At 37.6% G+C, this 26599-nt stretch overlaps 1 protein-coding gene across 1 annotated transcript in view; it reads left to right on the top strand.

Moving 5' to 3' along the window:
- ALA3 (aminophospholipid ATPase 3) overlaps window positions 1–26599 on the top strand; it is a 289031-nt gene that overhangs the window by 151087 nt on the left and 111345 nt on the right. Inside the window, exon 16 of the mRNA XM_089411303.1 lies at window positions 13410–13552. Coding sequence (XP_089267429.1) covers window positions 13410–13552 — 143 coding nt within the window. The remainder of the gene's footprint in view (window positions 1–13409; window positions 13553–26599) is intronic.

Consider the following 26599-nt stretch of genomic DNA (forward strand, 5'->3'; position numbering starts at 1 on the left):
AAGCATGAGAGAACATGCCCTACTTAGTCACGTGCACTTTAATAAGGGATTTAACTTTGCTTTTACTAGCTAGAGGAGTAATCTAGTTGATTCATGAGAGAATTGGAATGAACCAAGTCTTAGAAAACGGGACCTACTCCTCAGGTCAAGTGCACACTTATTCATTGAAAATAGGAATTCTCCCTACAACTTAGTCACGTGCACTTTAATAAGGGATTTAACTTTGCTTTTACTAGCTAGAGGAGTAATCTAGTTGATTCATGAGAGAATTGGAATGAACCAAGTCTTAGAAAACGGGACCTAATCCTCAGGTCAAGTGCACACTTATTCCTTGAAAATAGGAATTCTTCCTACAACGGAGGAAAGAAGAGCTCCAACTCCTAGAAAATGGAATCAGATCCTAGAATTAAGGAATAAGATAAGATAATTCTATTAATGTCCAACAAATGACCACTAAAGCAGGTCAGTGGAACTAAAGAGTACAACCCGCATGAATACAATGTGGGAGTTCTAATGCAACTCTTCGAATATGCCCAAAATATTACAAAGAAAGAAATTGATATAAGTATAACATCAGAGCGTATGTATAAAACTATGACAAAGTTATGGTGATACAAAACACCAAGCGAGTTTGTCCAAGATTGAAAGGTGGACAACCCAACCTAAGAACCTGTCAAAAGAGAGAGTGAGAGGTAGATTAGACGATAGGGTCGATGATATCAAGGTATCCTGAGTTTGATGGCCAAAGGCAAGTGTTGAAAATGTAGCAAGGAATAACTTCTTTGACTTGTTCCTTAGTCAAAGATGCTAATTCGAATTCAGTCTCATAGTTACTTGAGTTAGCTGTTAGTTAACATGTGTGATGTGGCCTATCACTGAGTTATTCTCCCTAAGTAGGATGGCTTTCAGCGAGTTGTGGACTAGTTCATGGCTAAAATTAACTATCTAATGGAGTTAACTCTAGTGTCTGTCAGTTAACTAATCTCTAGTTCTAGATTAGAGAAAGACTTGAGTTTAGTTGAGTAGTTGACTTTCTATTAACTCAACTTATTCTCAGTTAACAACAACAACTGCTGTTTTTAGCCCTAGTAGGCCATGCAATTCAAATTTCGTATTGAGATTGAATGAAGGCACATATGTATTTATTTATTGAACACAGGTTTTTGTGTAGAGGCTTGAGGATCAAGCAGATCAATTTCTCTTGGGAATTGCACAAGGAAATAGGAGAAAGTCCTATTTTTTAGGGGCAGATTTGCGCTAGGAAATAGGAGCTTCCTAGCAAGCCTTATTTGCCTAAGTGTTGGGAAAGTCTCGAGAGAGTTGATCAATATTGTAGGGAGCTTCAGGCTTGAAGTAAATTCTTTGTAATAGATCAGATTGCTCAATTGATTTAATACAAGCAAAAAGGGATTTTCCCAATTGGGTTCCCCAGATAAATTTTGTGTTCTATGTGTGATTGTGTTTCTATTCATTGTTTTCTTTTTGCAGATTTTTGGTAGAGAAATCTTGTGTCTTTTGTGATCAGTTTGCTCTCATTAGTAGTTGCAAGATTTCAAGGATTTTCTACATGGTATCAGAGCAGAAAACAAGATAGAGACTGAGTTCCTTGATCAAATTCAAAGCGCATTGAAGAGGAGATTAGTTAGTGTAGGAATTCTACAAGTGCAGGAATCATGTCAGTTTATGGATTGAGGAAAGAGCATGCACTGGAAGGGACTTTGAATTTCTGTGCATGGAAGGACATAATGGAGGTTGTGTTAGATGATAATGGGGTTTTGGAATACATCAAGACTGATATTCCTAAACCTCCTGCATTAGATGCACAAAAACTGACTGAATGGAAGAAGGACATTTCGAAAGCTAGGAAGATGATCCAAGAAGGAGTCAGAGATCATATTGTTCCAAATTTGCATGGGAAGGAGACGTCATTCTAGATGTAGAAGGCTATTACTGATCTGTTTGAAAGTAGTAATGATGCCAAAAAACTTGCTTTGAAGGACAAATTGAGGGACATTTGAATGGGCAAGAATGAACCCATTGTTACATGTTTAGCCAAGTTTGCTCAAGTGAGGGATGAACTCGGAGGTGTTGGAGAGACAGTTCCACTAGCAGATCTTGTAACCCTTACTCCTCTTCTTGGGCTTCACAAATCTTTGCATAGTTTCCAGGATGGAGTGAATGATAGAGATAAGCTTCTTGATTGGGAGAGACTGTGGTCAGGAGTTGTGCAGGAATTGATAAGGAGGAGCAGTAGGGATGGAGTCTCAGTTAGAATTGTTGAGGAGGAGAACTTTGCTTTAGTTCGCAAAGGGGAGAAAGCCAAGGGTAAGAAGGCCCAAGGAAAGACCGCATTTAGTCAGAATGGAGGCAAGAAAAAGAAGGATCTTAGCAAGATCAAGTGTTTTCATTGCCATGAGTTTGGACAAAATGTCCAAACAAGAAATTCAACAAACATGATGCAACAGCAACAAGAGGAGAAGCACTCTCATCCTAGTTCAAATTGGATTGAGCTTATCTGCTTTTTGACCGAGCTAAATTGGCTAGGTGTTGGCCATAGGGGCCATAGGACTTGTCGTAGACTTTGAAGAAGACATGTCGAGGCCTGTTGGATGTTGTTGTCAAACGCTGAAGGTGGCCATGGTTTGACTGATATTTTGATTTGGATATTGGCACAAATTTCTAGACAAATTATTGATTTGTAAACCTTGCTGAAGAATAATCTCCTAAAGAAAAGTTGTTGGGTTTTCTCGCAAGGTTGGGTTTCCAAGGGTAAAAATATTGTCTCTATTGTGCATGGATGTCTTTCTATGATCTTCACTGTTTTTGTTGTATTTACTATATTTACAGTTGTTTATTTTTGAAGTGTAATTGCTAAATGATATCAATGGTGTAAGAATACTGTGTGAAAATCATTAGGTGTTAATTATTTGGGAGAAAATAGTATTCTACTGGGATCTTGTAGAAAAATCAACACGGCTTTAGAGCTTTGCTGAAAGAGCAAACATTGAAATCAACCTAAGAGACAAGTGTTCAACAACTTTATTAGTTTTTCATTTTCTTGCCAAAATGACACCGAGTCTCAGAGTTGAAGACAAGTTAGATGATGAGAAGCCAAATGGACTTGGTTAGGTTGAGTTGATTTGACCAGGGGAGATGGATACATTCACTTAAGAAGCCAGAAGGACTTGGCTGGGTCATTTGACTAGGGGTGAATGACCTAGGGCAGTTGCGGATTGGATATATCTTCTCTTGAGAAGCCAAAAGGACTTGGTTGGGTCATGCTAATTTGACTAGAGGAGATAGATGAAATTCATTTAAGAAGCCAGAAGGACTTGGCTGGGCCATGCTGATTTGGCTAGGGGTGAATGATCCAAGGCCAGATCCTCTCTTGAGAAGCCATACATACTTGGCTGGGTCATGCTGATTTGAGTAGACGAGATTGATACATTTACTTGAAGCCATAAAGGACTTTGGTTAGGCAATGTTGATTTGGCAAGGGGTAAATTTCCCAGGATACTTATGTTTCCTATTCTAGGATGGAGTGATATCTAGAAATGCACCAACATAGCAAGCTCATGAACTATTCTTGTGGAGGAGAAATTTCAGCTAAGGGTAAATTTGTTGCAACCAAGGAGAATACCTCCCTCACTAAGAGGGAGTGTTGATTTTTTGTAGCATCGGGAGGTATTCCCATATGGCATAAAAAAATTAAATAAATTTATTTTGAGGTGTCCAAGTTAGCCCAAGACGTAAGTCGGCTGAGGAGGTGAAAGGGTGTGTCCCTTGCATAATTTTCACCTCATTCGACATGTATAGATATGTGATGTGATATTTCGTTTTGACTATCAAGCAAGTCTTCTATCTCTATTCATCATCTATGTGGGACAACCACACATGTGATCTAGAAGGATAAGTTTGACCAAGTTTATCTGACTTTTGACCATGCTAAATTGATTGGGCATTGGTCGTAGGCCACAAGGCTTGTCATAGACTTTGGAGAAGACGGGCCAACGCCTCTTGGATGTTGTTATTGAATGCCGAAGGTGGCCATGGTTTGGCTGATATTTTGACTTGGATATTGGCACAAATTTGTAGACAAATTATTGATTTGTAAACCTTGTTGAAGAATAATTTCTCCTAAAGAAAAGTTGTTGGGTTTTCTCCTAAGGTTGGGTTTTCTAGGGTAAAAATATTGTCTCTATTGTGCATGGCTATCTTTCTATGATCTTTACTGTTTCCATCCTATTTACTCTATTTATTATTGATATTTTATAAGTGTAATTGCTCAATGATATCAATGGCATAATAGTACCGTGTGAAAATCATTAGGTAGTAATTATCTAGAAAAAATAGTATTCTACTGTGCTCTTGTAGAAAATTCAATAACTAGATGGTTATGGATGGTTTATACATATTATTTACCAAACCAACCAATTAGGGTCAATTTGTACTGGTTAGGTACCAAACTAGATGGTTTGGTACCTAGCCAATACAAATTGGCCCTCCAACTGTGTTTTTCTAACTATTCATTACCCAAGCCTATCTAACTGGTCGGTTTAATAGGTTATTGCTTTAGATCGTTTGATTTGTAAAACTATGCTCTATATTTGTTTAATTCTTACCTCTTTATTGCGTTGAGGACATGTGGCCTAATGTGTTGAGTATGTTGTCATTGATGTCGAAGCAAGTACAGGTGCAGTAGACTATAGCTGCATGAAGATGAAGGATGTAGAGTGAGTGTAGATATTGTCATTGATGTTAGGGTTTGGACATTATTGATGTGATGATGTCCAACTTGAGAATGCAACGATGAAACACTAACTAACCCTAGGTCTAGGGTTTCGTTTCATGGATGATGGACACACCTCACAATTGTTGAGGACTTTGATGATGAAGATCAGTTAGTTTGTATTCGAGACCCTCGCCACTGGATACTCCTTGTCATGCTGATTCCGATGGTATCTGGACCATCTCGTGGATCCTCATGGTTTGTGAGATATGCCTAGTCAAAGTCAATGCACCCAATTTATGGCTGACAACCCCAAAGGGTTGCTGATGTGGCAAAATTCAATCGAGGCCTATTAATGTCTCAAATTCTCTCTGCCTCCAGTGTTCAAATTGATGTGGCAGTCAAATTATATTTATTTTTAAAATTAAACAAAAGGGTGAGGGGAAAAGGGTTTATAATTTATTATTTTGGAGGGGTAACAAAAGTATTTAAAATTATTTCAAAAAGGACTTTACAAGTCCGTCCTAATGTTGGGGCCAATAAATTAAAAATCAAATTTTAATTCTTAGTTCAAATTCCCTCCAATATTATGAAGTCTGCTATCCTACTTCGAATCATCTTATTCACAGTATATAGGCACCTTCCTTATCACTTGCATATGGGCAAATAGAAGAGCATGTGAGCTCTTTGCCTTCGGCCCTGAAGAAAAAGGAGATCAGAAGCGAGGGTTACTGTTTGTTTGGTTTCAAGGGTTTTGGGCTATAACTCCTCTTGGGTGTTTCTGGGCTATAGGGTTTCGTTGTTTTGTTTTGGCATGGGATTTGATTGGTATCCTTCTTGCAGGCGGAGCAATTCTCTTCGGCCTCTATTACAGCAGCTATCCTATGCATGAATATTTCTCTGCATTCATTGATTCAACTTCTCCTGCAGCTCTTACCCGTGAAAGGTCTCGACTCTCCGTTACGGCAAGGTGCTGTGCACAATTTGGACTCCTCAGGTCTGTGGATTGGGATATAAACCAGTAAAGCTTTGACCTCCTTCCAGCCTATTCATTTTGTAGCCGATCTAGCATATTGATCTCTTAGAATTGGACTTCAGGACTTAAAGAATCTGCATAATAATACAACCACTGTTGTTAGGGCTCGTTGAAGGAATTGCAGGCTACCTTTTCAGCATATCTGAAGTGCTACACTTGATTATTTGAAGGATCCCAAAACCCCAATCTTTGTGGTCCTGTGGGCTATGTTAGCAAGGCAACACCATTGTTGAAGGTTGTATCAACCAACGTATAAACTTGTGCCTAATAGCTCCAAACTGAAGCCTACCTCAAGCAACATTCTGGACTGTATTCATCGTTGTGACAATGATCGATATCTAAGTAGTTTGAAGAAAGGCAGCTTATGGATTGAGGTCTCAGTCTGAATTTGTTTGGCCTGTGCTTTCCATCCTATATGCTAATTCTACTTTTGCAGTTTTGTTGACAAAGCTTGTGTCTGTATATGCAGGTCCATACATGTGCCTATGAGAATCAAGCCGATCACTGTATTCCATGCATTTATGCATAAGGGTTGAAGCATTGTAGCAACATTTGAAGTTTTACATTACAGACCTGAGCAAGTTCAATCCTGTAATATCTATGCCTCATCTCCTGACTATGGACTCAAGAACCTGTTGCAAATACACCATAAGCTAAGTCACTGGATTCGTCCTAAAGCCCCTACGAATCCCGAATCCAGCGAATCCGACACGATTTGGTCCGGATTCGTGTCCAAATCATATTTCCGACACGTCGAATCCAAGGTCGTGTCACGATTTTCAAAAGCGTGTCGCAATTTTGGGAAATGTGTCCTGTTCATGGTAATGTTAAATTCTTAAAGTAAAAGGACATCCTTTTACTTAAATTTTAACATTACCATGAAATGACTCGGGATGTTTGAGAGTGGTTCCGACCTCATTGGATTTCATATGGAGAAAGTAGAATTTTAGATTTCATTCAAAATACAGCAGACTTATCAGTTTTTCAGGATTTTAGGATTGGGGGATTGCAATGTTTCCATTGAATTTTGTCATGTATTAGGGTATGGAACTCGTATTTAATCAAGAGCACCAATCCCTCTATGTACCTTGATGTTAGTGACATTGGTTGTCGAACTCCTGTATCATGACCCTCCTAACAATGTACGCATCACTCAAACAAAATCTTGACTTGACATGTTATGCTTGTTCTATCTTATGTTAATGCTTAAAGGGTGATATTAATGACAAAGATCCCTATACAGCTAAGTTGCACGAAACAGGGAAACGGAAACGAGTTTCCGAAACGGGAAGCGATATGAAACGCGACCTCCCCAAATTTTGGAAACGGGGAAACGCGAATATATATATATATATATATATATTAAAAATATTTAAAAATTATTAATATATATATATATATGTGCAATCATAAAGCATTAATGATACATTTACATTATATGATTATAATTTATTACATTTAAACATTAAGATTAAATTTAGAACATCCTGGAAACCCTAAAAAAATTAAAAAAAAAATAAAAAATAAAAAAATTAAAAAACAACTGTTTTTTTGGGGAAACGTGGCCCGTACGGCCTGGAAACGTGTTTCCGGCTGTACGGCCACGTTTCCGTTTCGGGAAACGTGGCTGTACGGCCGGAAACGCGTTTCCAGGCCGTACGGTACGGGGAAACGCGTTTCGTTTCGTTTCCCCTGGGGAAACGACCCCTAGGGCCACGTTTCCTGCAACTTAGCTATATAGATATAGAGGTAATGACAAAGATACCTCTGGATATTAATGCTTAGAGGGTGATATTAATGACAAAGATCCTGATTTTCCAACAAGACTAAAAAATTAGACATTTCTCGTGGTGGCAAGAGGGCCAAGCATAAGAAATAGATAATAGATTGACATGTATTTGAATTTTGTATGTACTATGCATGCTAATAGCTATAGATGAAGATCTATGTTTGAAATCAATAAGTTTGTATCATTAATTAAAATTTGTGTAAGAAATATGATAATATCTAATTTTTAATATATATATATATATATTTTAAATATATATATATATATATATATATATATCTATTTTTTTAATAAAATAATATATAACGTGTCCTAACGTGTCCTGTTCCGGGGGGTCAGTGTGTCCGAATCTGACACCACGAATCTCGAATCCTAAGTGTCCTGAATCCCCGTGTCAGGTGACTTAGACCATAAGTTAACAAGGATTCTCTTGTAGAAGTAAGATCATATACTTGACAGGCTTCAGAAGAATCCCTAACATTATAAACACAGTTGCTCATTGTAGAGTCTCTCAGCTACAAGGATATCAGCATCAGTGTTTCTCGGATATCTCTAGGGCATTGAATTTTTTATAGGCACATCACAAGGAAGAGCTAATTTTCTTAAGGTCTCATTAGCAATATTGTTGTAAGGGTCTTGTCTTTTGTAAGGGCCCTTTTATCACTATTGTATTAATGGTTCTGAAGCAAGGGTTTTGAAATTTATGTGTCACCTTTAGTATATGTGCTTGGTGTCTCTTGTTAAGAGACAGTCCTGTATGTCTCTTGAAGCTGTTGCAGAAGTGAAGTATCATTAACAAAAATTTTGTTGTAAGTACTCAACAGTGGTATGAACGTACTGACAAACAAAGGTAGTGACTGTGCTGACTAAGGTTTGACCTTGATGCAAGAAACATTGAACAATGCTTCTCATCCTCAGCAGTTTGCATTGCTACTGATCCAGTCAAGCTGTTGCAGAAAAGTTAATAACAAGGCAAACTGACAAAGAGCTAAAAGGTATTCTTCTAGATGAGCCAACAGTAGAATCATTTCACCTTCTGATTGGAAGCATATAGGAAGCAGATGAATAGCAAGGATTTCTGTTCTGAAGACTTGATATTGCAGTAATAAATTCTGATGATCTGAACTGATTTGTTGTAAGAGAGTGACTAACTCGAAAGATAGAGTGACCCATGTCATTCTTATTCATAAACACAACAATAGAACACCAAAGATAGGCTCCAAGCTAGGGAAAAACCCGTCCAAGGGGAAAACCAGAGAACTCTGTTCTTATAGAATCAGTTTTAAAGAAGACTTCCAAGACCTTAGACACAAACCAGACTCACCAAGATCAGGACAACCACCAACAAAGAGATCTGTGCTCGTAATAATGTCTGCAACTGCTTCTGCTCTTCTTCAAACCTGTGGAAACCTTAGTGACCACAGAAAAATTCGCATGTGGGAGCTGATCAAAGAGAAACTTCAAAAAACAAGAGATCCACATCCTCTTCCTTCTTTGCTAGGTTTCTTTCTCTTCAAGACCCTCGCACTTTCTTTTGGATATAGATCATATCATGAGATGAGAGATAAGTGTGTTTCGAAGTGTGGTCAAAGTCCTTTTTATGTAGGCCTACGCTGGGTTAGAATAGGCCTCTCTAGGCCGACTTAAACAGTGGCTAGCCAACTTGATCTTGGGGTATTTGTAGACCATTCTAAACAACAAAATAGTATTTTCTTTCTTGTTACAAGTGCCCAATGGGGTCTTTTACATTATGACATTGACTTTGACTCAAGACAAAAACCATAGAGCACACAATGGGTGCTTTGACCTAGGACCCAAATACATTGAGCATGAAACCTATGCTTTAAATAAATAGTTTCCTTTTACAAAAAAAATCTTTTTCTTTCATTTGACAAGTACACTAATAATTATATCATGTCACGAGCCAAATACAATTATGAAGACATATACTAGTTACATTCTACAGCACTGCCTCTTAACTAGGGAGGTATTCATAATTGATAAATGGTACAACGGCAATACTTCCTTTGAAAAGTTCTCATAAGAAGATTATCAATGTATGCAATGCTATGGATACCATCACTGCCAAGGTATTCAAGACATCAAAGATCCAAGTGTGAATGACACTATTTCAAGGATCCGCCAACTCAAGGATGCAAGTGTCATTTCTAAGACACTAATAGAAGGATCTAAGACATTAACTGGGACTAAGGTGTTATTAAGGCATGGTACTATCGAATTGACAACGACTTGTAGCAGATGGGATTCGTCAAGAGTGACGTAGATCCCAACCTTTACTATTTGTTGGAAGAGGATGAATCACTCATCCTAGTATTGTATGTGGATGATCTTTGCCTGACAGGGTCATCAGGGCTCATAGAAGATTGCAAGAGGAACCTGGCAGCAAAGTTTGACATGAAGGATTTAGGGTTAATGCACTATTTCGTAGGATTGGAAGTGTGGTAGAAGTTGGGGGAGATCTTCCTTGGGAAAGGAAGATATGCTACAAATATTTTGAAGAGATTCAGAATGCAGGATTCTAGACACATCTCTACGCCCATGATCACCAATTGGAAGAAAATAGATGCATCAGATGACAAGGATGTTGACCCCACCTTGTATAGATAACTCATCGGTTCTCTAATGTATCTAGTCAACACTAGACCAGATATCTGCTTCACAGTGAATACTCTCAGTCAGTTCATGGTGGAACCGAAGAGGGTACATTGGACAATAGCAAGGGATATTTTGAGGTATGTGCGCGGCACGATCGAGTATGGGTTGAGATATAATTGAGGGGATGATGTCAGATTATGTGGGTTCACAGATGCACATTGGGTAGGCAGTTCAGTGGACAAGTAAAGTACCTTTGGGTATTGCTTCAGCATTGGATCACGAGTGGTTTCTTGGTGCAACAAGAAGCAGAAGGCAATAGCATTGAGCTTTGTAGAAGCAGAGTATATGGCAGCAAGCACAACTATGTGCAAAGCTATATTGCTTCGAAAGCTGCTGGTAAGCTTGTTCAGGCAGATGATGGAGGCGACTAGTGTCTACTGTGATAATCAGAGTTGCATCAAGCTCTCTGAGAATCTAGTGTTTCATGATAGGTCAAAACACATAGATAATTGACTTCATTTTATCAGAGATTGCGTGGAGCGCGAAGCGGTCCAACTACAATATGTTCCCATAGATGAGTAGGTTGCAGATATATTAACGAAAGCTCTAGGAAGAGCTAAGTTCGTCTATTGTAGACAATAGTTGGGTATGGTGGAGAACCCATTTCAGTAGCAGGGACATTATTTAGGATGCTTCTCAGTTGCAGTGGGTGCAGTAGCAACAACAACATATGAGAGGGAGTTGCAGTGCAGATGCAAATTTGGCAGCAGTACAACATTGTCAGCAACATCACAAATGCAACATCAGAGATGCGCAATGGTTGGTGGGTAATGGCATGTAAACATTAGTGGCCAGACATCAACAACGTGACAAAGAGTGACACAGAGTCAAGGTGTTGAAGCAATGTAGCACTAGAACACCTTCCTCGCTAAGAGGGAGTGCTAGTTTTTGTAGCATCGGATGTGTTCTAGTCTTGAAACTTTGTGGAGAGGCTAAAACATAGGAGTTTTCCATAACTCGGAAATCGTTTTTGGATATTCCACCTAGAAGTGTCTCAATTAGATTATTAGCCTATTTTAAATATTTCCTAAGTCTAAACTTAGGAAAACTGGTTTATTAATCAGAATTAATTGAGAAAGGTGCGAATCATCTAGAAACTCACGCGGATCAACCCAGATATTGTCTTGGCCCTTGATTAAGTTTTAATCTTGGCCGTTGGAGGTCCAACAGAAGATTATAAGAAGTTGATGGGTAGTTGGAGAACACACTAGTGCAGATACTTAATGATTTGGGAAGTTCGATTTTCTAGTGCAGATGATTCAACAGGGGAAATCAAGCTAGTACATCAAGTAACAGGTGGTAGAGGGGCAGTATAGATGCTTCTAGATGTCTCTCAAGTTATAAAAAAAAGGATTTTTTTGAGTGGGGCAGCCAAATGTTCAAGCCTATGGCCCTAGTGTTGATATGCAGTTCATGGTAATGTCCATGTTAAATTCTTAAAGTAAAAGTGATATTCTCCTTTATTTTTCATTTTCATCCTTTTACTTAAATTTTTAACATTACCATGAAATGACTCAGGATGTTTGAGAGTGGTTTTGGCCTCATTGGATTTCCTATAGAGAAAGTAGAATGTTAGATTTCACTCAGAATCCAGCAGAATTATCTGTTTTTCAGGATTTCAGGATTGGGGAGATTGCAATGTTTCCATTGGATTTTGTCATGTACTAGGGTATGGAACTTGTATTTAATCAAGAGAACCAAACCCTCTATGTGTGGGAGACTCCCAATAATCAAGAGCATGTGGGGTACTAGGGTATGAAACTTGTATTTAATCAAGAGCACTAAGGTCGTTCGACTATGTAGGAGGAGACTCCCAATCAAGCACGAGACAAGAAATTAGAAATTTCTCATGGTTGATTTTGGATATTTCTATTTTCATTATGTGATCATTCATGAGTAAATGTGATGTAAATTTAGAGACTTATAGTTTATGCATTGACAATTGACAATTTAATCATAATGTAATAAATTAGAATGTATCATAAATGGTTTATGATTGCACATATTTCTTAAATGTCCTAATATATATCTATATATATATATATATATATATATATATATATATATATATCTATCTATATATATATATATATATATATTGCGTTTCCCCGTTTCCAAAATTTGGGGGGGTCATGTTTTGTATCCGTGCCCGTTTCGGAAACTCGTACCCGTTTCCCCGTTTCGTGCAACTTAGTATTTACCTCTTGAATAAGCAAGATACACTCCATTTCCTTTCTGATCTTGTGTTTGATATTGATGCCTGAACCGCCTGCCTGATAAGTTGTATTGATGCACTAAACCTGTTTTCTAGGCTCCTAGTCCTACAAACCTCTTGTATAAACACCTTTTCAAAAGTTCTGATATTGAGGATAAAAGTTGAATCTTGTTTCCTTGGTGCACAGTGGGTCAGCTTCCTTCTGTAGTGTGTTGTTTGCCTCTGCTAAATTCAAATTCAAGTTCTCTAACACTGCACCATCCTAGGGCATTGAACCTAGCTTGATTGTTATGGGCTTTGATGTATTGTCTTTCTAGTATTTTTGCCCATGCATTTGGGCTGTGCAAAGGTCAAAACTAGATTGAAGACATTGACTGTTATTTGTATGTCTGTTTCTTTGTGATCTTGATATCCTAAAAGGCAATCTAGTTGAGCTCTAACCCCATGGCTACAAGAGCTAAAATTTATGTGGAAAGATTTTATATAAAGGATCCAACTCTTAAGAAAAGTTGATTGACCATTAAGGTTTCTAGACTTGTAAATTCTGTTGCTAATAGTTATACCAAGAAGAGTCATTCCTGTGTTTCTGCAAGCTAAAAGTGAGGTTTTTTGTGATGAATTTGATTGCAAAATGGCACATGATTCTTTCTAAAACATCACCAATGTGTAGAACAAAAAACAGTTTATAGATTTCATATCTAGGGCTTGCACATCCTTTGATTTTAATTGTCGTAACATTCTGAGCATCATCAAATGAAATTTGTTGTGTTTCTGATTGTTGTAACCTCTTAATAAGTTGAAGAAATCCTGTATCTATTTATAGCTTAGCGGTATTTGACTTGTCTTTACTTTGATAATCAGATTTAACACTAGTTTTTATTGTGGTCATGCTTATTCTATCATTTTTTTTTTCATTCTGAGCTTGAATTTCAGAAAAAATGATTTCTCAAAGTTCTAAATGCAGGAATTTTTCAGATGCCTTGCAATATGTCATACAGTGTTACCTGAAGGCAATGAATCACCAGAGAAAATAACATATCAGGCTGCTTCCCCAGATGAATCTGCCCTTGTGATTGCGGCAAAGAATTTTGGCTTCTTCTTTTACAGGTGGGGAAAGATTTCCTCTTGTTGATTGCTGTCTTGTTTGTGTGATGTGATGTTATATGTAAATCTTTATTGGCCCCCAAGAGGAGGTATTAAAATGACTTGTAGTCCACATATAGTACATTAACGTGCTTGGTGTGTTTCAGTGACCTTTTCTTGGTTGTGTGATTGTCGACTTTGAGGAAATGATTTCAAATAGTGCACGCATGCAATGTGAATATTGACATTTGATGGAAACTATCTATTGCGTTAAAATGATAAGAGAAAGTTGAAAAGAGTCTGTGTGTAATAATCAATGTTCAATGGGATGCGCTCCCCTAGGTGGGGAGCACAGACTATGCTTTTCGTGTTTTTGGGATGGGAGCATTTCCCTATGTCCCCTTTATAGGTAGACTCAGGGAAATTCAGTGTGGGTTGTTTCACTTTTGTGGTGGACTCCTGGGCTTTCGCCCTTGAAACGGGGGACATTTGGGTGCCCCTTGCTACCGATCTTTTTAGCATGGGCCACTAAGGTCCTGGTAACCTTGGTAGATGGGCACACACAATGTTAATTTTCAGATTGTTCTATGCTCAATCAATTACTTTAGCCCAATTCAAAACTTCAATTAGCAATATTTCTATTTAAAATTAGTCTTTCCATTCATCAACAATAATTGAAGATAGAACAATATATGCAATGACAAAGAAGACAATCAACACATCAACAAGAGACACCAGATTTGGTCAAAGACCAGGGAAAAACCCCACTAGGGGGAAAACCCTTTGAAATTCTTCTTTTATTAGATTGTCATAAAATGTTTAGTAGAGAGTACAATGAGCCCAATACAATATGATCAACAATACAACCCAACAACTTCAGAAACCAATTTACAGTGGCAGAATATATCAGAGACAACTTGATTCAGACTTCAAAAAACTTCGGATGATGGTCAATTGTAGTCAAACCCTTGGAATGTCCCTTTAGGTTAGCGTGCGTGCGTGTGTAGCTCCTTGGATGCTACCTTGGCCTTGGCATGCGTGCGTGTGTAGCTCCCTGGATGCTACCTTGGCCTTGGCATGCGTGCATCAGTGGACTAAATTTCCCAGTGCTGTGCGTGTGTCCGGAACAAAAACCCTCATTTTGTGCAAACTTCAAATTTGTGACTTCAGACCCTTGTACGACCTTTTCCTTTGCCAATGTGTCGAACCAAATCAGATAGAAGAGAAGAAGATGCTTGATGTGATGATGTCCAAATGAGCTTCTAGGTCACTTGTATTTATAGGCTTCTAGGGGTGTCCAACAATATCCATTTGATGTTGAGGCCAACTTGTCCAAGTGTGCATGATAGTGAAGCTGACCTAATCCAATATCCATGAGTGGGTGCACAAAATCAAAAACCAACTTCTGCTTGTCCGAATAAGGTGATCTTTAGGTTGATTTTGGTCCTCTCGAAAAGAGGAACTCAATGCCATCATCATCTCCATCAAATGAGTAGTCCAAAGTGGAATTTGACCGCAGTTGCATATTTTTAACACTCCCTCTCAACTAGGGAGAATTCCACCTGTAAAACCTGTCCATTGATCAATGTGTCATCCTATCATCATGTGTACAAATATGCTCAACTCTATCTGCTGAAACATTCTCGGAATTCTGATTTTGTGAGGGTATTGCATATGTTACATGTTTCAGTATAGTGAATGAATGTTCCTAGGGGTACATTATCTTCATAATTCCTTGATAAGTCATCAAATTGTAGCAATAAGAAGTATAAATTTCTATGGATACCTAGTTGCTGCATTTAGGGCTATATGAAGTTGCTGGGGAACTGCTGGACCGGGTAAAAGAACTCTGAAGGTTGAAATCTCATGGTCTCTATTCTCCCAATAGGCTAGGCACTGATCCCAGATGATCACCTAAACGAATATGTTTTCACGTCTCTCTCTCTCTCTTTCTAAGCCCTAACCCTAGTGTCTCCTAGGACATCACACAAAATCTATTGCAACCATCCATTTGGTGAGCGATTTGGGGAGGAACTCTGAAGGTTGAAATCTCATGGTCTCTATTCTCCCAATAGGCTAGGCACTGATCCCAGGTGATCACCTAAACGAATATGTTTTCACGTCTCTCTCTCTCTCTTTCTAAGCCCTAACCCTAGTGTCTCCTAGGACATCACACAAAAATCTATTGCAACCATCCATTTGGTGAGCGATTTGGGGAGGAACTGCCTTGGGGTGTCCTTGAGGCTCTCACAAATTTTGAAAGAATTCCCGTGGCTAGATTTGGAATTATCCCAAGCCCTAGCTCCAACTCTGTTATTGGCCCCAGGTTTCATTGGTTAGTGGCTTCATCAAGGATCATTGTATTGAAAATTCAAGTCAAATCTATTTTCTTTGATCCTTTTTACTTCCCTTACTTGGTCAAGAGTCTTTGTTTGAAGTTTCACCCTAAATCCTTGACCTTGTTTTGGTCCTGTTGTCGCTCATATTGTACAGGCATTGCGATAATGACACAGGTCAGGGGTTGTCGCTTTGATCCTCGACCTCTCCGTTCTAGTTCTCTCCCAACAACAGGACATGGGGGGTAGTCCCTATGGAAATGTGATGATGAAGGATAAGTTGGCAACCAATGAGTCCAGGAGACATGATTTAAGCAAGATTTAAGGATTAGATTGAATTCAAATTCGATACTAGTGCCTTATGGAGTCAATTTCTTGGTTATAATAAATCAAATGCTAAGTAATCGGATGGACAATCGTTGCTTGAATGCTTACTAACCTATATGCTATGCAAATCTTAAGACCTAGATGTGATGCAAGAATCTTTGTTATTTTTATTTATATGCCTATGCTAAGTATGACCTTACTCTTAACTGTTTTGGGACCAATCTTTAGAGTAGGTTGTGCGATGGAAGCCAACGGGAAGCAAGCAAGGGCTTGATTAACAATACCTCCCCCTGTTTTCCAACCACCTGTTGCCTCTAATGCTGCAAAGATTGTGGCTCTGACGACTGCAAGTTCATCATGTTAACCACTAGAAAGGTACCGAATCCCTCAAGATAAGTGAGATGGGTGGCCCTAGAAGTCTATCAACCAAGCTTATGCTTGGAGGTAAGTTATTAAATGCATAAGTAATTCTTGGATTCAAATGCACGATGAGTCGAGTGACCTTGATGTGAGATTGCTTAGTACTTTTAAGTACTTGGTTATGGATTAATCTCATGACAAGAGTACTTAATGAACAAACAAAAATGGCAATCTCATATACAAAACAATGTGCCAATTGATATGTGCTAACCATAAACAAGAGAGATCCACAATATGATTGCTTAAGAGTTCAAGATAAAATTATCATCCACAAATATACTAACCAATAATTGGTAATGATAGCAATTAGAGAGGCCAAAGCACTTATCCATGTAGATGATTATCTAATGCTTTCAGATGCCAATGATGATTACTCAGTAAGATTACCAATGTTCTTATGTATTTGGAAACCTCTAAAGTACATCAATAATGCTCAATACCAATTATTAAAGATATAAGCAATTAAATTCACCAATTCCCTGATCTTAGATATCACAGTGATTATCAATTAGATTCTCAATCACTTAAGAGGCACTCAATAATATTCTCTGATCAAAATACTTTAATGCCATTAACCAAATATATTCAACACAATTATGGGATTATAGTTTTAATGTTTCAAGTGCTTTGTGAGTGAGCCTATTGGTGCAAATTTGAAATTTATGGAACTCACAAGATAAGAGAAAGTTAGTATTCAATGTTACAATGCCAACAATCCTCTTTCATAAAAGCACATTAGACAAGCCTTTTCTACAAAGAGCATGCAACAATGGAAATTCTATAAATGTGATGATAACAGTGAGTGATTATGAATATAAACAAGAGAAAGCCCTAGATCATTAATGTTCCAATCACATCAGCAAGTAAGCTTTATGGAAGCATTAGATTACTTAAGAGGAGAGACCTAACAGTGAGCTACATTTATGCCAAATGCCTTAAACAAGATGAAAATATTCAATTTATTTAAAAAGCAACTTGAAATGCAAATAAAGAGAAAATTGTGCCACTGTTGTGTTCAGATTTCAGAGATCAGATTTTTTCATAAAACAAATGAGTCAAATAGAAACCCAGTCCTTGCAATGATTTACTAATGATTTAAAGCTTATGTGAAATGAGTTTTTGTATTATCTAAGTGAGCTAAACATCACTGATAAAATAAAACTATACTGCTGTAGGTAATCAGTGATATAAGTAGGGTTTAGAAGGTGCAAACCTTCAGGCCTTTTGGCCCAGAAATTGATAGTCTTATTTGCCCAAAGTCCGCCTGGTAGTATGACTGCCTGTGAGAGCAAAATTGTGGCCTAAACTCTCTGCAAAACTCAATGAAAATTACTCCAAAAATGAAACTGTTACCAGCAGTGGCCGAGATGAGGGGAAGGGAGGTCAGGAGAGACTGGTGTGAGGGGAAATAAGGCTTCATCAGAGAAAAAGAAACCATTGGAGGGGAATTGGAGGCTTGCCGAGGAGGGTTTGAGCCCTTTGATGCCTGCGGCCAAGGGAACAAGGCAACGACAGGGGACTGAAGAACTTGCTAGGGCCACAGTAAGGGAGGAACAATCCTGTAGGGCTTGCAGGTAAGCTTGAGAGGCTGCCATGAGGCAACAAAGGATAAGAGGAAGAGGACGGAGGCATGGGAGAGGGTTAGGAGGAGAGATGAGGCCACAGAGATTTGGAAGGAAGGGTAGCGAGGAGAAAAGAGGCTGCGGCAGGCTTGGGGAGAGGAAGAAGGGCTGCCGTGAGGGGATAAGGAAGAGCGGATGGCAGAGGAGGTGAGAAAGAGAGGGGCCGAGGAGTGAAGAGGCAAGGAAAAATGCCTTCAGGCCTGCAGCAGGGAGGGAATGAAGGGAAGAAAGCCACGATAATGGAAAGAGGCCCACGACCAAGGGGAAAGAGGGCTACGCTGAAGCCCAAGAGGCCTAAAATTTTTGGATGCCCCTCAAAACACAAAATTCACCTTAGACTCTTCATATTTGCCCAAAAAAATGCCATGAAATCACCTCCAAAGGGTTAGGCGTTTTCCTCTTTTGCTTGAGTGCTGAGTTTAGAAGGGAAAAAGATCGTGGATCTTGCCTTTCAAGGCCTAGATCCACCTCTAGAAACCCTCACCGAAAATTATTCCTAGGACTGGAACCCTTGAAACCCTTGAAATTCTTCATATCTAGCTTGAGGCTTAACTACACAAATAAAATTAAAGAGCCTGTTAGGCCCCTATACTACTATTGTAACCCTTTATTATTATTAGTACAACCCCCTTATTATATTGTTGTACCCATGTAGTCCCCATATTGTTACTATTGTGCCCCATAGAAGCCCACTATTGTTATTATTGTGCCCTTACATTATTATAGTTATGTTGGCTCTGATTATATTATGACCCCTTAGACTCCTATATATAGAAATGAGGTCTTGTCATTTGTATCATCCAAAAATTGTTCATTTGTGTAATGTAAAGGAGGTTGCCCCTTCGAAGAGGCTTATTTCTAAGGCGTTCATCTATCTTTTCTATTTTTTTTGAGCTGGTTTGATAACATTTGGTATCAGAGCTTTGGATTCTAGGGTTTTGCTACTCCAAATAGGTTATCGTGGCATTTTCGCTATAACTTTTTTTCTGCGACATTTCAGAAGCGAAAAAAAACCCATTTTGAGACGAAATCGCACTGAAGCTCGGGTCCGAATTTCAGAGCTTTTCACGCTATATTTGCGGAGATATGATCTGAGGAAGTTGGTCTTTTTGCAGACTCTTGAATTACATTCCAAACAGGTGACTTGGGGAAAATCGTCATAACTTTCTATCTAAGCATCAGATTGAAATTTCGTAACAAGGTACAGAAAGGGGACGGACCATAGTTTCTTGTGCAAATTTTTTAGACCCGAAGGTCAAAACAGTGACACGTGTGACTTCATACAAGTTCGCTCTTCTGAAAATGTATAAAATCAGGTCATCTTGGGATATTGTGCATAACTCTTTGTTGGAGAATCTAAATTCGATCAGACTGGTGGCATTGGAAAGAGGACACAAAGGGCTACTGCAGGTCGCAATTTCAAAACTTAAAGATTCGAAAGTACAGATATACAATCGTTCAAGATCGAGCTCCTGAAATCAAGAAAAGACGATATGAGGAAGTTTGATGGCAATGATCCAGTAAATTGGATACTACAGATGGAGAAATATTTTGATCTACATGGTGTACCACTATTACAAAAGGTATGTATTGCATCTTCATATTTAGAACCGAATCAATTTTTATGGTATAAAGGGCTTTGTTCTCATAAACAACTTGTTACGTGGTCAATTTTCACGGAGGAAACGATAGCACATTATGAGGATACAAAGAGCAACACCTTTTTTAGAACAACACCACAACAATTGGAAAGAGTAAAAGGGATTTGTTACAAAGTGGAAAGTATAATTACGGCAACAAGGAAGTCTACCACTCACAACTATAATAATGGAAGTGTTGTTTCTCCTAGCCTTCCACAACCTACAAGGGTTACACCACAACAATTGGAAGAAAAAGAGAAAAATGGCTTTGTTACAATTGTGATAGCAAATGCAGTAAAGGTCATAAGTGTGCTGAGAAGAAATTATTTTACATAGAGTATGAAGAGGAGGAAGAAAATGGTCCAGAAGACCAAAAGAAGAGGATATACGCCAGGACCCAATTCCAAAGAAAGAAGAAATGAATCCGACCATATCTTGTAAAGCATTGGCAAGAATTACCACTCCTCAAACTCTCAAGATATAAGGAAATATCAAGGAGAAAAGGGTTCAAGAAGTGAAAGATCACATCGAGAAAGAAGAAATGAATCCAACCATATCTTGTAATGCATTGGTCGGAATTACCACTCCTCAAACTATCAAGATAGAAGGACATATCAAGAAGAAAAATGTTCAAAAAGTGAAAAATCACATCGAGCATCAAGAAATGAATCCGACCATATCTTGTAAAGCCTTGGAAGAAATTACCACTCCTCAAACTCTAAAGATAGAAGGACATATCAAGAAGAAAAAGGTTCAAGCAGTGAAAGATCACATTGAGCATCAACAACAAGTTCTCCAACTTTTAAAGGATAACACCACTTTGGTGCAGAATCAAATGAAACAACAGGTAGATCAACATCGCAGTGAAAAATGTTTTGATGTAGGTGATTGGGTAATTTTACGACTACATCTCAAGCAAGCTATTTATGAGAAGGAAATGTTGGCAATACTACATGCACTTAAGAAATGGCAACCTTACCCAATGGGAAGACACTTCAAGGTAAAAATGGATTATGATAGTCTTAGATACCTTTTAGAACAGATATTATCTTTAGAAGAACAAAAAAAATGGGTCACAAATATGTTAGATTATGACTTTGACATCATCTATACAAAAGGGAAGCAAAATTTTGTTGCAGATGCACTCTCAAGAAAGGATGAGGATGTGGAAGCATTGTTTTGTTCTATTTCTATTATCCAACGAGATTGGATAAACGAAGCAAGGGATGAATGGAAGAAGGATGAAGAAGTGTGGCCACTCATTCAAAAGTTGCAGAAGATCCCAATTCAAAAAATATTGCCAAAACTTGAAGAGGAATGAAAAATCATATTGGAACCTAAAGCAGTCACAGAATCAAGAACCCGACAGCTACGAAATCGACCAATTTCAGAGTATCTAATCAAGTGGAAGAACTTACCCGCTGAAGATTCCATATGGGAGGACAAGAATTTTCTACAGAAGTATCAAGAACTACTCAAGTGTTGAGGACAACACTTTTTGAAGGAGAGGGGCATGTTAGGCCCCTATACTACTAGTGTAAGTTGTAACCCTTTATTGTTATTAGTACAACCCCCTTATTATATTGTTGTACCCATGTAGTCCTGATATTGTTACTATTGTGCCCCATAGAAGCCCACTATTGTTATTATTGTGCCCTTACTTTATTATAGTTTTGTCGGCTCTGATTATATTATGACCCCTTAGACTCCTATATATAAAAAGGAGGTCTTGTCATTTGTATCATCCAAGAATTGTTCATTTGTGTAATGTAAAGGAGGTTGCCCCCTCGAAGAGGCTTATTTTTAAGGCGTTCATCTATCTTTTTGTGAGTTGGTTTCATAACAGAGCCCAAAACCCAAATATATACAAAAATTTAAAATAAATCTCAAAACCCCAAAACCCTAGTTGCAAACCTGGGTTAGAAAATAAAACTATTTACAAAATTTTATTTTACAAATATATTTACAAAATACACGTGTACAAGGCTTAATTTTTTTTTGAGAAATATTAATTTGTAAATTTATTGATAAATGGATAAATGTATTTCGAAAGATACTTGCTAAACAACAACGTTAGCGAAGTTAGAAAAACCATAAAAATATTCATGAATTTTACAAATATATTTACAAAATACACGTGTACAAGGCTTAATTTTTTTTTGAGAAATAATAATTTGTAAATTCTTTGATAAATGGATAAATGTATTTCGAAAGATACTTGCTAAACAACAACCTTAGCGAAGTTAGAAAAACCAAAATATTCAGGATCCAAACATAGTCAGCCTGTGTCCACAGTTTGTGAACTTGGAGCCCAAGGGCTGGGGAATTTGCAAACACTATATATTTTTTGAAGGATAAACCGTTAAACACATCGTAAATTGGATCACCTAAGATAATCCCACAACTTACCAATATAATGTTCCTATCACATACAATGAAATAATGGTTCAATAAAAATTTTAAAGCACGATATAGGAATGCTCGTACCCAACACATACCACAAATCAGTAGATCAGAGACACCATGAATTGCACCCCAAAGTCTTTATTATGATTATTCAAAACGTTCCCAGCGGGACAGTAGCTTTACATGAGATTTACATAGTTACATTAGCCAAAATCAGATGGCTTGGGACACAAATGACCTCTAATCTATGAAACCGGATTCATCCAAAACATGCCACGTGTCCGAATCCCATGAATCCGACATGATTCGATGGGAATTCAAATCCTAAAATGGGACACCACGTGTCCTAACAGGACACCATCGAATCCCGGTTGTGTCCCGTTAGGACACTTCGTGTCCTGATTTTGGGATTCAAATCCCAAAAAAGTGAGGGTGTATGAGGTTTATGTGGGAGGGTTTATGAGGTTTGTGAGTGAGGGTTTATGAGGTTTATGAGGTTTGTGAGGTTTTATGAGTGAGGGTTTATGAGGTTTGGGAGGGTTTATGAGGTTTGTGAGGGTTTATGTAGATATTTGAATTTTGTATGTACTATGCATGCTATAATGTTACCAACTTACTTTGTAAACAATAAAACTAACATCTAGATTAAGATCTATGTTTGAAATCAATGAATTTGTATCATTAATGAGAATTTGTGTAAGAAATATCTAATTTTATATATATCTATATCTATATATATATATATTTTTTTTTTTTATATATATATATATATATATATATATTTTAATAAAATAATATATAACGAATCCTATGTGTCCTGTTCCTGGGGATCAATGTGTCCAAATCCGACACTCGAATCCCCGTGTCAAGTGACTTAGCCTCTAATTTATAGATAAATCCTCAAAGTGGAAAAGTAATGGTTCATTGTCTTGATCCCCGTCAAAATAATCTCAGCTGTTGATAAATCTTTGATAATCTTTTAATCTATGACGTCCAAATAATTATTTTTGAGGAATTTTCGAATTCCTCATTAAACCCGTTTTTATTAGCTCAAAAATAATTACTTTGAGCTAATGTCCTCAAAAATTTAACTTTGACTTGACCACCAAGGCTTAAGGGTCCAAATTTTCTTGAAATTTCCAATGTTCCCTTGGTGGGGGACCTCCAAAAATTAATTTCTTCAAGACCCACGATTTTTTCCACTTCGAGAATTTAATTTCCTTAGCAATTTAATTTTGACTCTAATTAATTAAATTTCTGGTTTAAAATTTTAATTTATTTTTGCAAAAAAATATAATTAATTGACATATGAGAGGATTAATAATTTATCAACCCTCTAATATTTTAACCATGCACTAAAATATTTTTTACATAAGATTTTACATATTTCAACCTTCAAAGGGGGAATACCCGTTCATTATAGACCCTCAAAATACACACCAAATTCTGCGACACAATATGATCTAGTAGACCAATTGACTTGTAATAACATAATTTAGCCAATTAGCTTAAATTATTTTCCAAATCACTGTTACAGAAGACTTGACTAAAGCAGTAGGACTCACCTAAGACTTTGATGATAAATTCCACCCTAGCTTTGGGGTGAGGCTGGAGGGAAAAACTCTGCCAATCATCCATGTTTAGAAACACAAATGAACCTGTGAGATGAAAAACCTCCTAGGATGAAATATGTCGCCAAAATAATAGGTTTACCTAGGTTGTTACATACATACATTGTCTTACTAGCATCATTTACACTATAAATTTTGCAGAATGGGTTTACAATGATTCAAAGTGTTCAGTGATGATCCCGATCCTTTGAAAAATATGGTACAATTGCTTCCTTGGAACTTTGACAAAATGTGTGCAATAGGTCCACTTGGGCTTCTTGGTGGTCCCACACCCTTATCACTTCCAATTTCACAAAGATCATCTTAGAAACCCTATTCTCTTAGGATTCTTAGGTCTAGGGCATCTTATATCATGAAATATCCCTAATCCCTGGGTCTAGGACTCCCTTCAAACCTTTCTTGGAGAGCCATAGACCTTACTTCTTGAGCAAGTAAGCTATATCATCTGAATCTCTCCTATGAATGGGCTCTTGAAATCACTAAAACTACATCATTGACATACCATTCATGGTGATTTTCCTAACACTGAGACTCCTCCCATCAGTGAAAGTCCATAAATAGCAGGGGACATTGATTGAGGTGGCAGTAAGTCTTTGTCCCATTGTTGCCACTTGGTCTAGTAGTTTCCTCTTTGGAATCCGTCCTAAGACCCCTCCTAGATTGAGTGGTAACAGATGTTGTTGGAAGGTCTCTTTGAAGGGTTGACTTGGTGTTAAGAGGAGGACTTTGTCTAAAGTTTGGGTCTCAGTTGTCTCATTTGAAGATTCCATAAGAAGAGAAGAATTTTTCTCAATTTTCCCTTTGGAGGGGTTTTTCCCTGGCTGAGAGCCTGATGTCTGTGTCCTTTGTTGCTACTATTTTTGCTCTTGATATTTGTTTGGTGAAAAAGTCTAAATATAGAATACAAGAAGACTGACTAAGTTCACAAGCAAATATTATGGTTAAGGAAAATTGGAATTAATAGTTGACATATTGCATTTTCCAACATTTAGGAGTATCATTGTTTCTCCTACATTATGTTGTTACGGGTACTTTTAAATTTGTCTGACCTACTTTTTTGGTCATTCATGGACATTGATAAAATTATCTTATCTTATCTTCCCTTCTCTTATCTCATCTTGCAGAATAAAGATGATAATTTATCAACATTTGTTAAATCATTCTGATTATGTGTGGATCCAATATCAAATTATTCAACAATTCATGCATATGCTATTAAGTGTAGGAATTGTTGGAAACACTGGGAGGGGGGTGAATTAGTATTTATTATCAATTAGTATATATTAACTTCACATAGCATTAATTGTTATTAAATATAAACACTCATCAACACCATTCAACAATGCACAATAATAAAGATAGTAGACACAGATTTTTAGGTGGAAACCCCTTACGGACTAAAGCTACCAAACACTTCTTAATATTTGTCTTTCTATAAAATGTACATCAATATTTTCAGCTCCAATTGAGGGAGGCTCCAACCCCCTGTTTATAGGCTCCAACTTATAGGACACTTGAATGCTCTGTTTACCAGCTGCAACTGGGAGGACACTCCAACGCCTTGGTTTACATGCTCCAACCAAAAGGATGCTCGGACACCCTATTTACTAGTTGCAATTGGACGGATGCTCCAACATCTTGTGCATACACCAACTTGCCCTAGCGCCACCCTACCACTTTGAAGTGTTATCAAGCTCCAACTTGAAGGAGACCACTTTCCTGGCTCGCACCAACCGGCCACCCTGATCAATGAACGGTCCACGTTTCACAATTTTCAGGTTGGATCTACCTGCGCTCAAAATCAATATAAGGAAATTGCAAAACAATATTTGTCGATCAAATCAATCTTCACATCAAACCTAAGTTGCACGATACAGGGAAACGAGTACGAGTTTCCGAAACGGGTATGGGTATGAAACATGCCCCCCCCAAATTTTGGAAACGGGAAAACACAATATATATATTAATTAGTACATTTAAGAAATATGTGCAATCATAAATCATACATGATACATTCTAATTTATTACATTATGATTAAATTGTCCAATGTCAATGCATAAACTATAAGTCTTTAAATTTACATCACATTTACTCATGAATGATCACATAAAGAAAATAGCAATATCCAAAATCAGCCACGAGAAATTTCTAATTTCTTGTCTCGTGCTTGATTGGGAGTCTCCTCTTGCATAGTCAAACGACCTTAGTGCTCTTGATTACATACAAGTTCCATACCCTAGTACCCTAGGTGCTCTTGATTATTGGGAGTCTCCCCTACATAGAGGGCTTGTTTCTCTTGAATAAATACAAGTTCTATACCCTAGTACATGACAAAATCCAATGGAAACATTGCAATTCCCCCAATCTTGAAATCTTGAAAAACATATAAGTCTGCTAGATTTTGAGTGAGATCTAAAATTCTACTTTCTCCATATGAAATCCAATGAGGGCGAAACCACTCTCAAACATCCTGATGAGTCATTTCATGGTAATATTAAAAATTTAAGAATTTAAGAATTTAAAATTTTTACTTAAAGAATTTAACATTACCACGAACTGCATATCAACACTAGGGCCATAGGCTTGAACATTAGGTTGCCCCACACAAAAAAAATTGTTTCCAATCTTCAATAACTCCGTCTATGACTTCTGAATTTGCAGGGAGAGAATAAAAAGAAAACGAAAAAA

This window comes from Pinus tabuliformis, chromosome 3_1 (genome assembly GCF_031772625.1).
Source record: "Pinus tabuliformis cultivar Carrire ecotype Pingquan chromosome 3_1, CPIR1, whole genome shotgun sequence".
In the NCBI taxonomy this organism is placed as follows: domain Eukaryota; kingdom Viridiplantae; phylum Streptophyta; class Pinopsida; order Pinales; family Pinaceae; genus Pinus; species Pinus tabuliformis.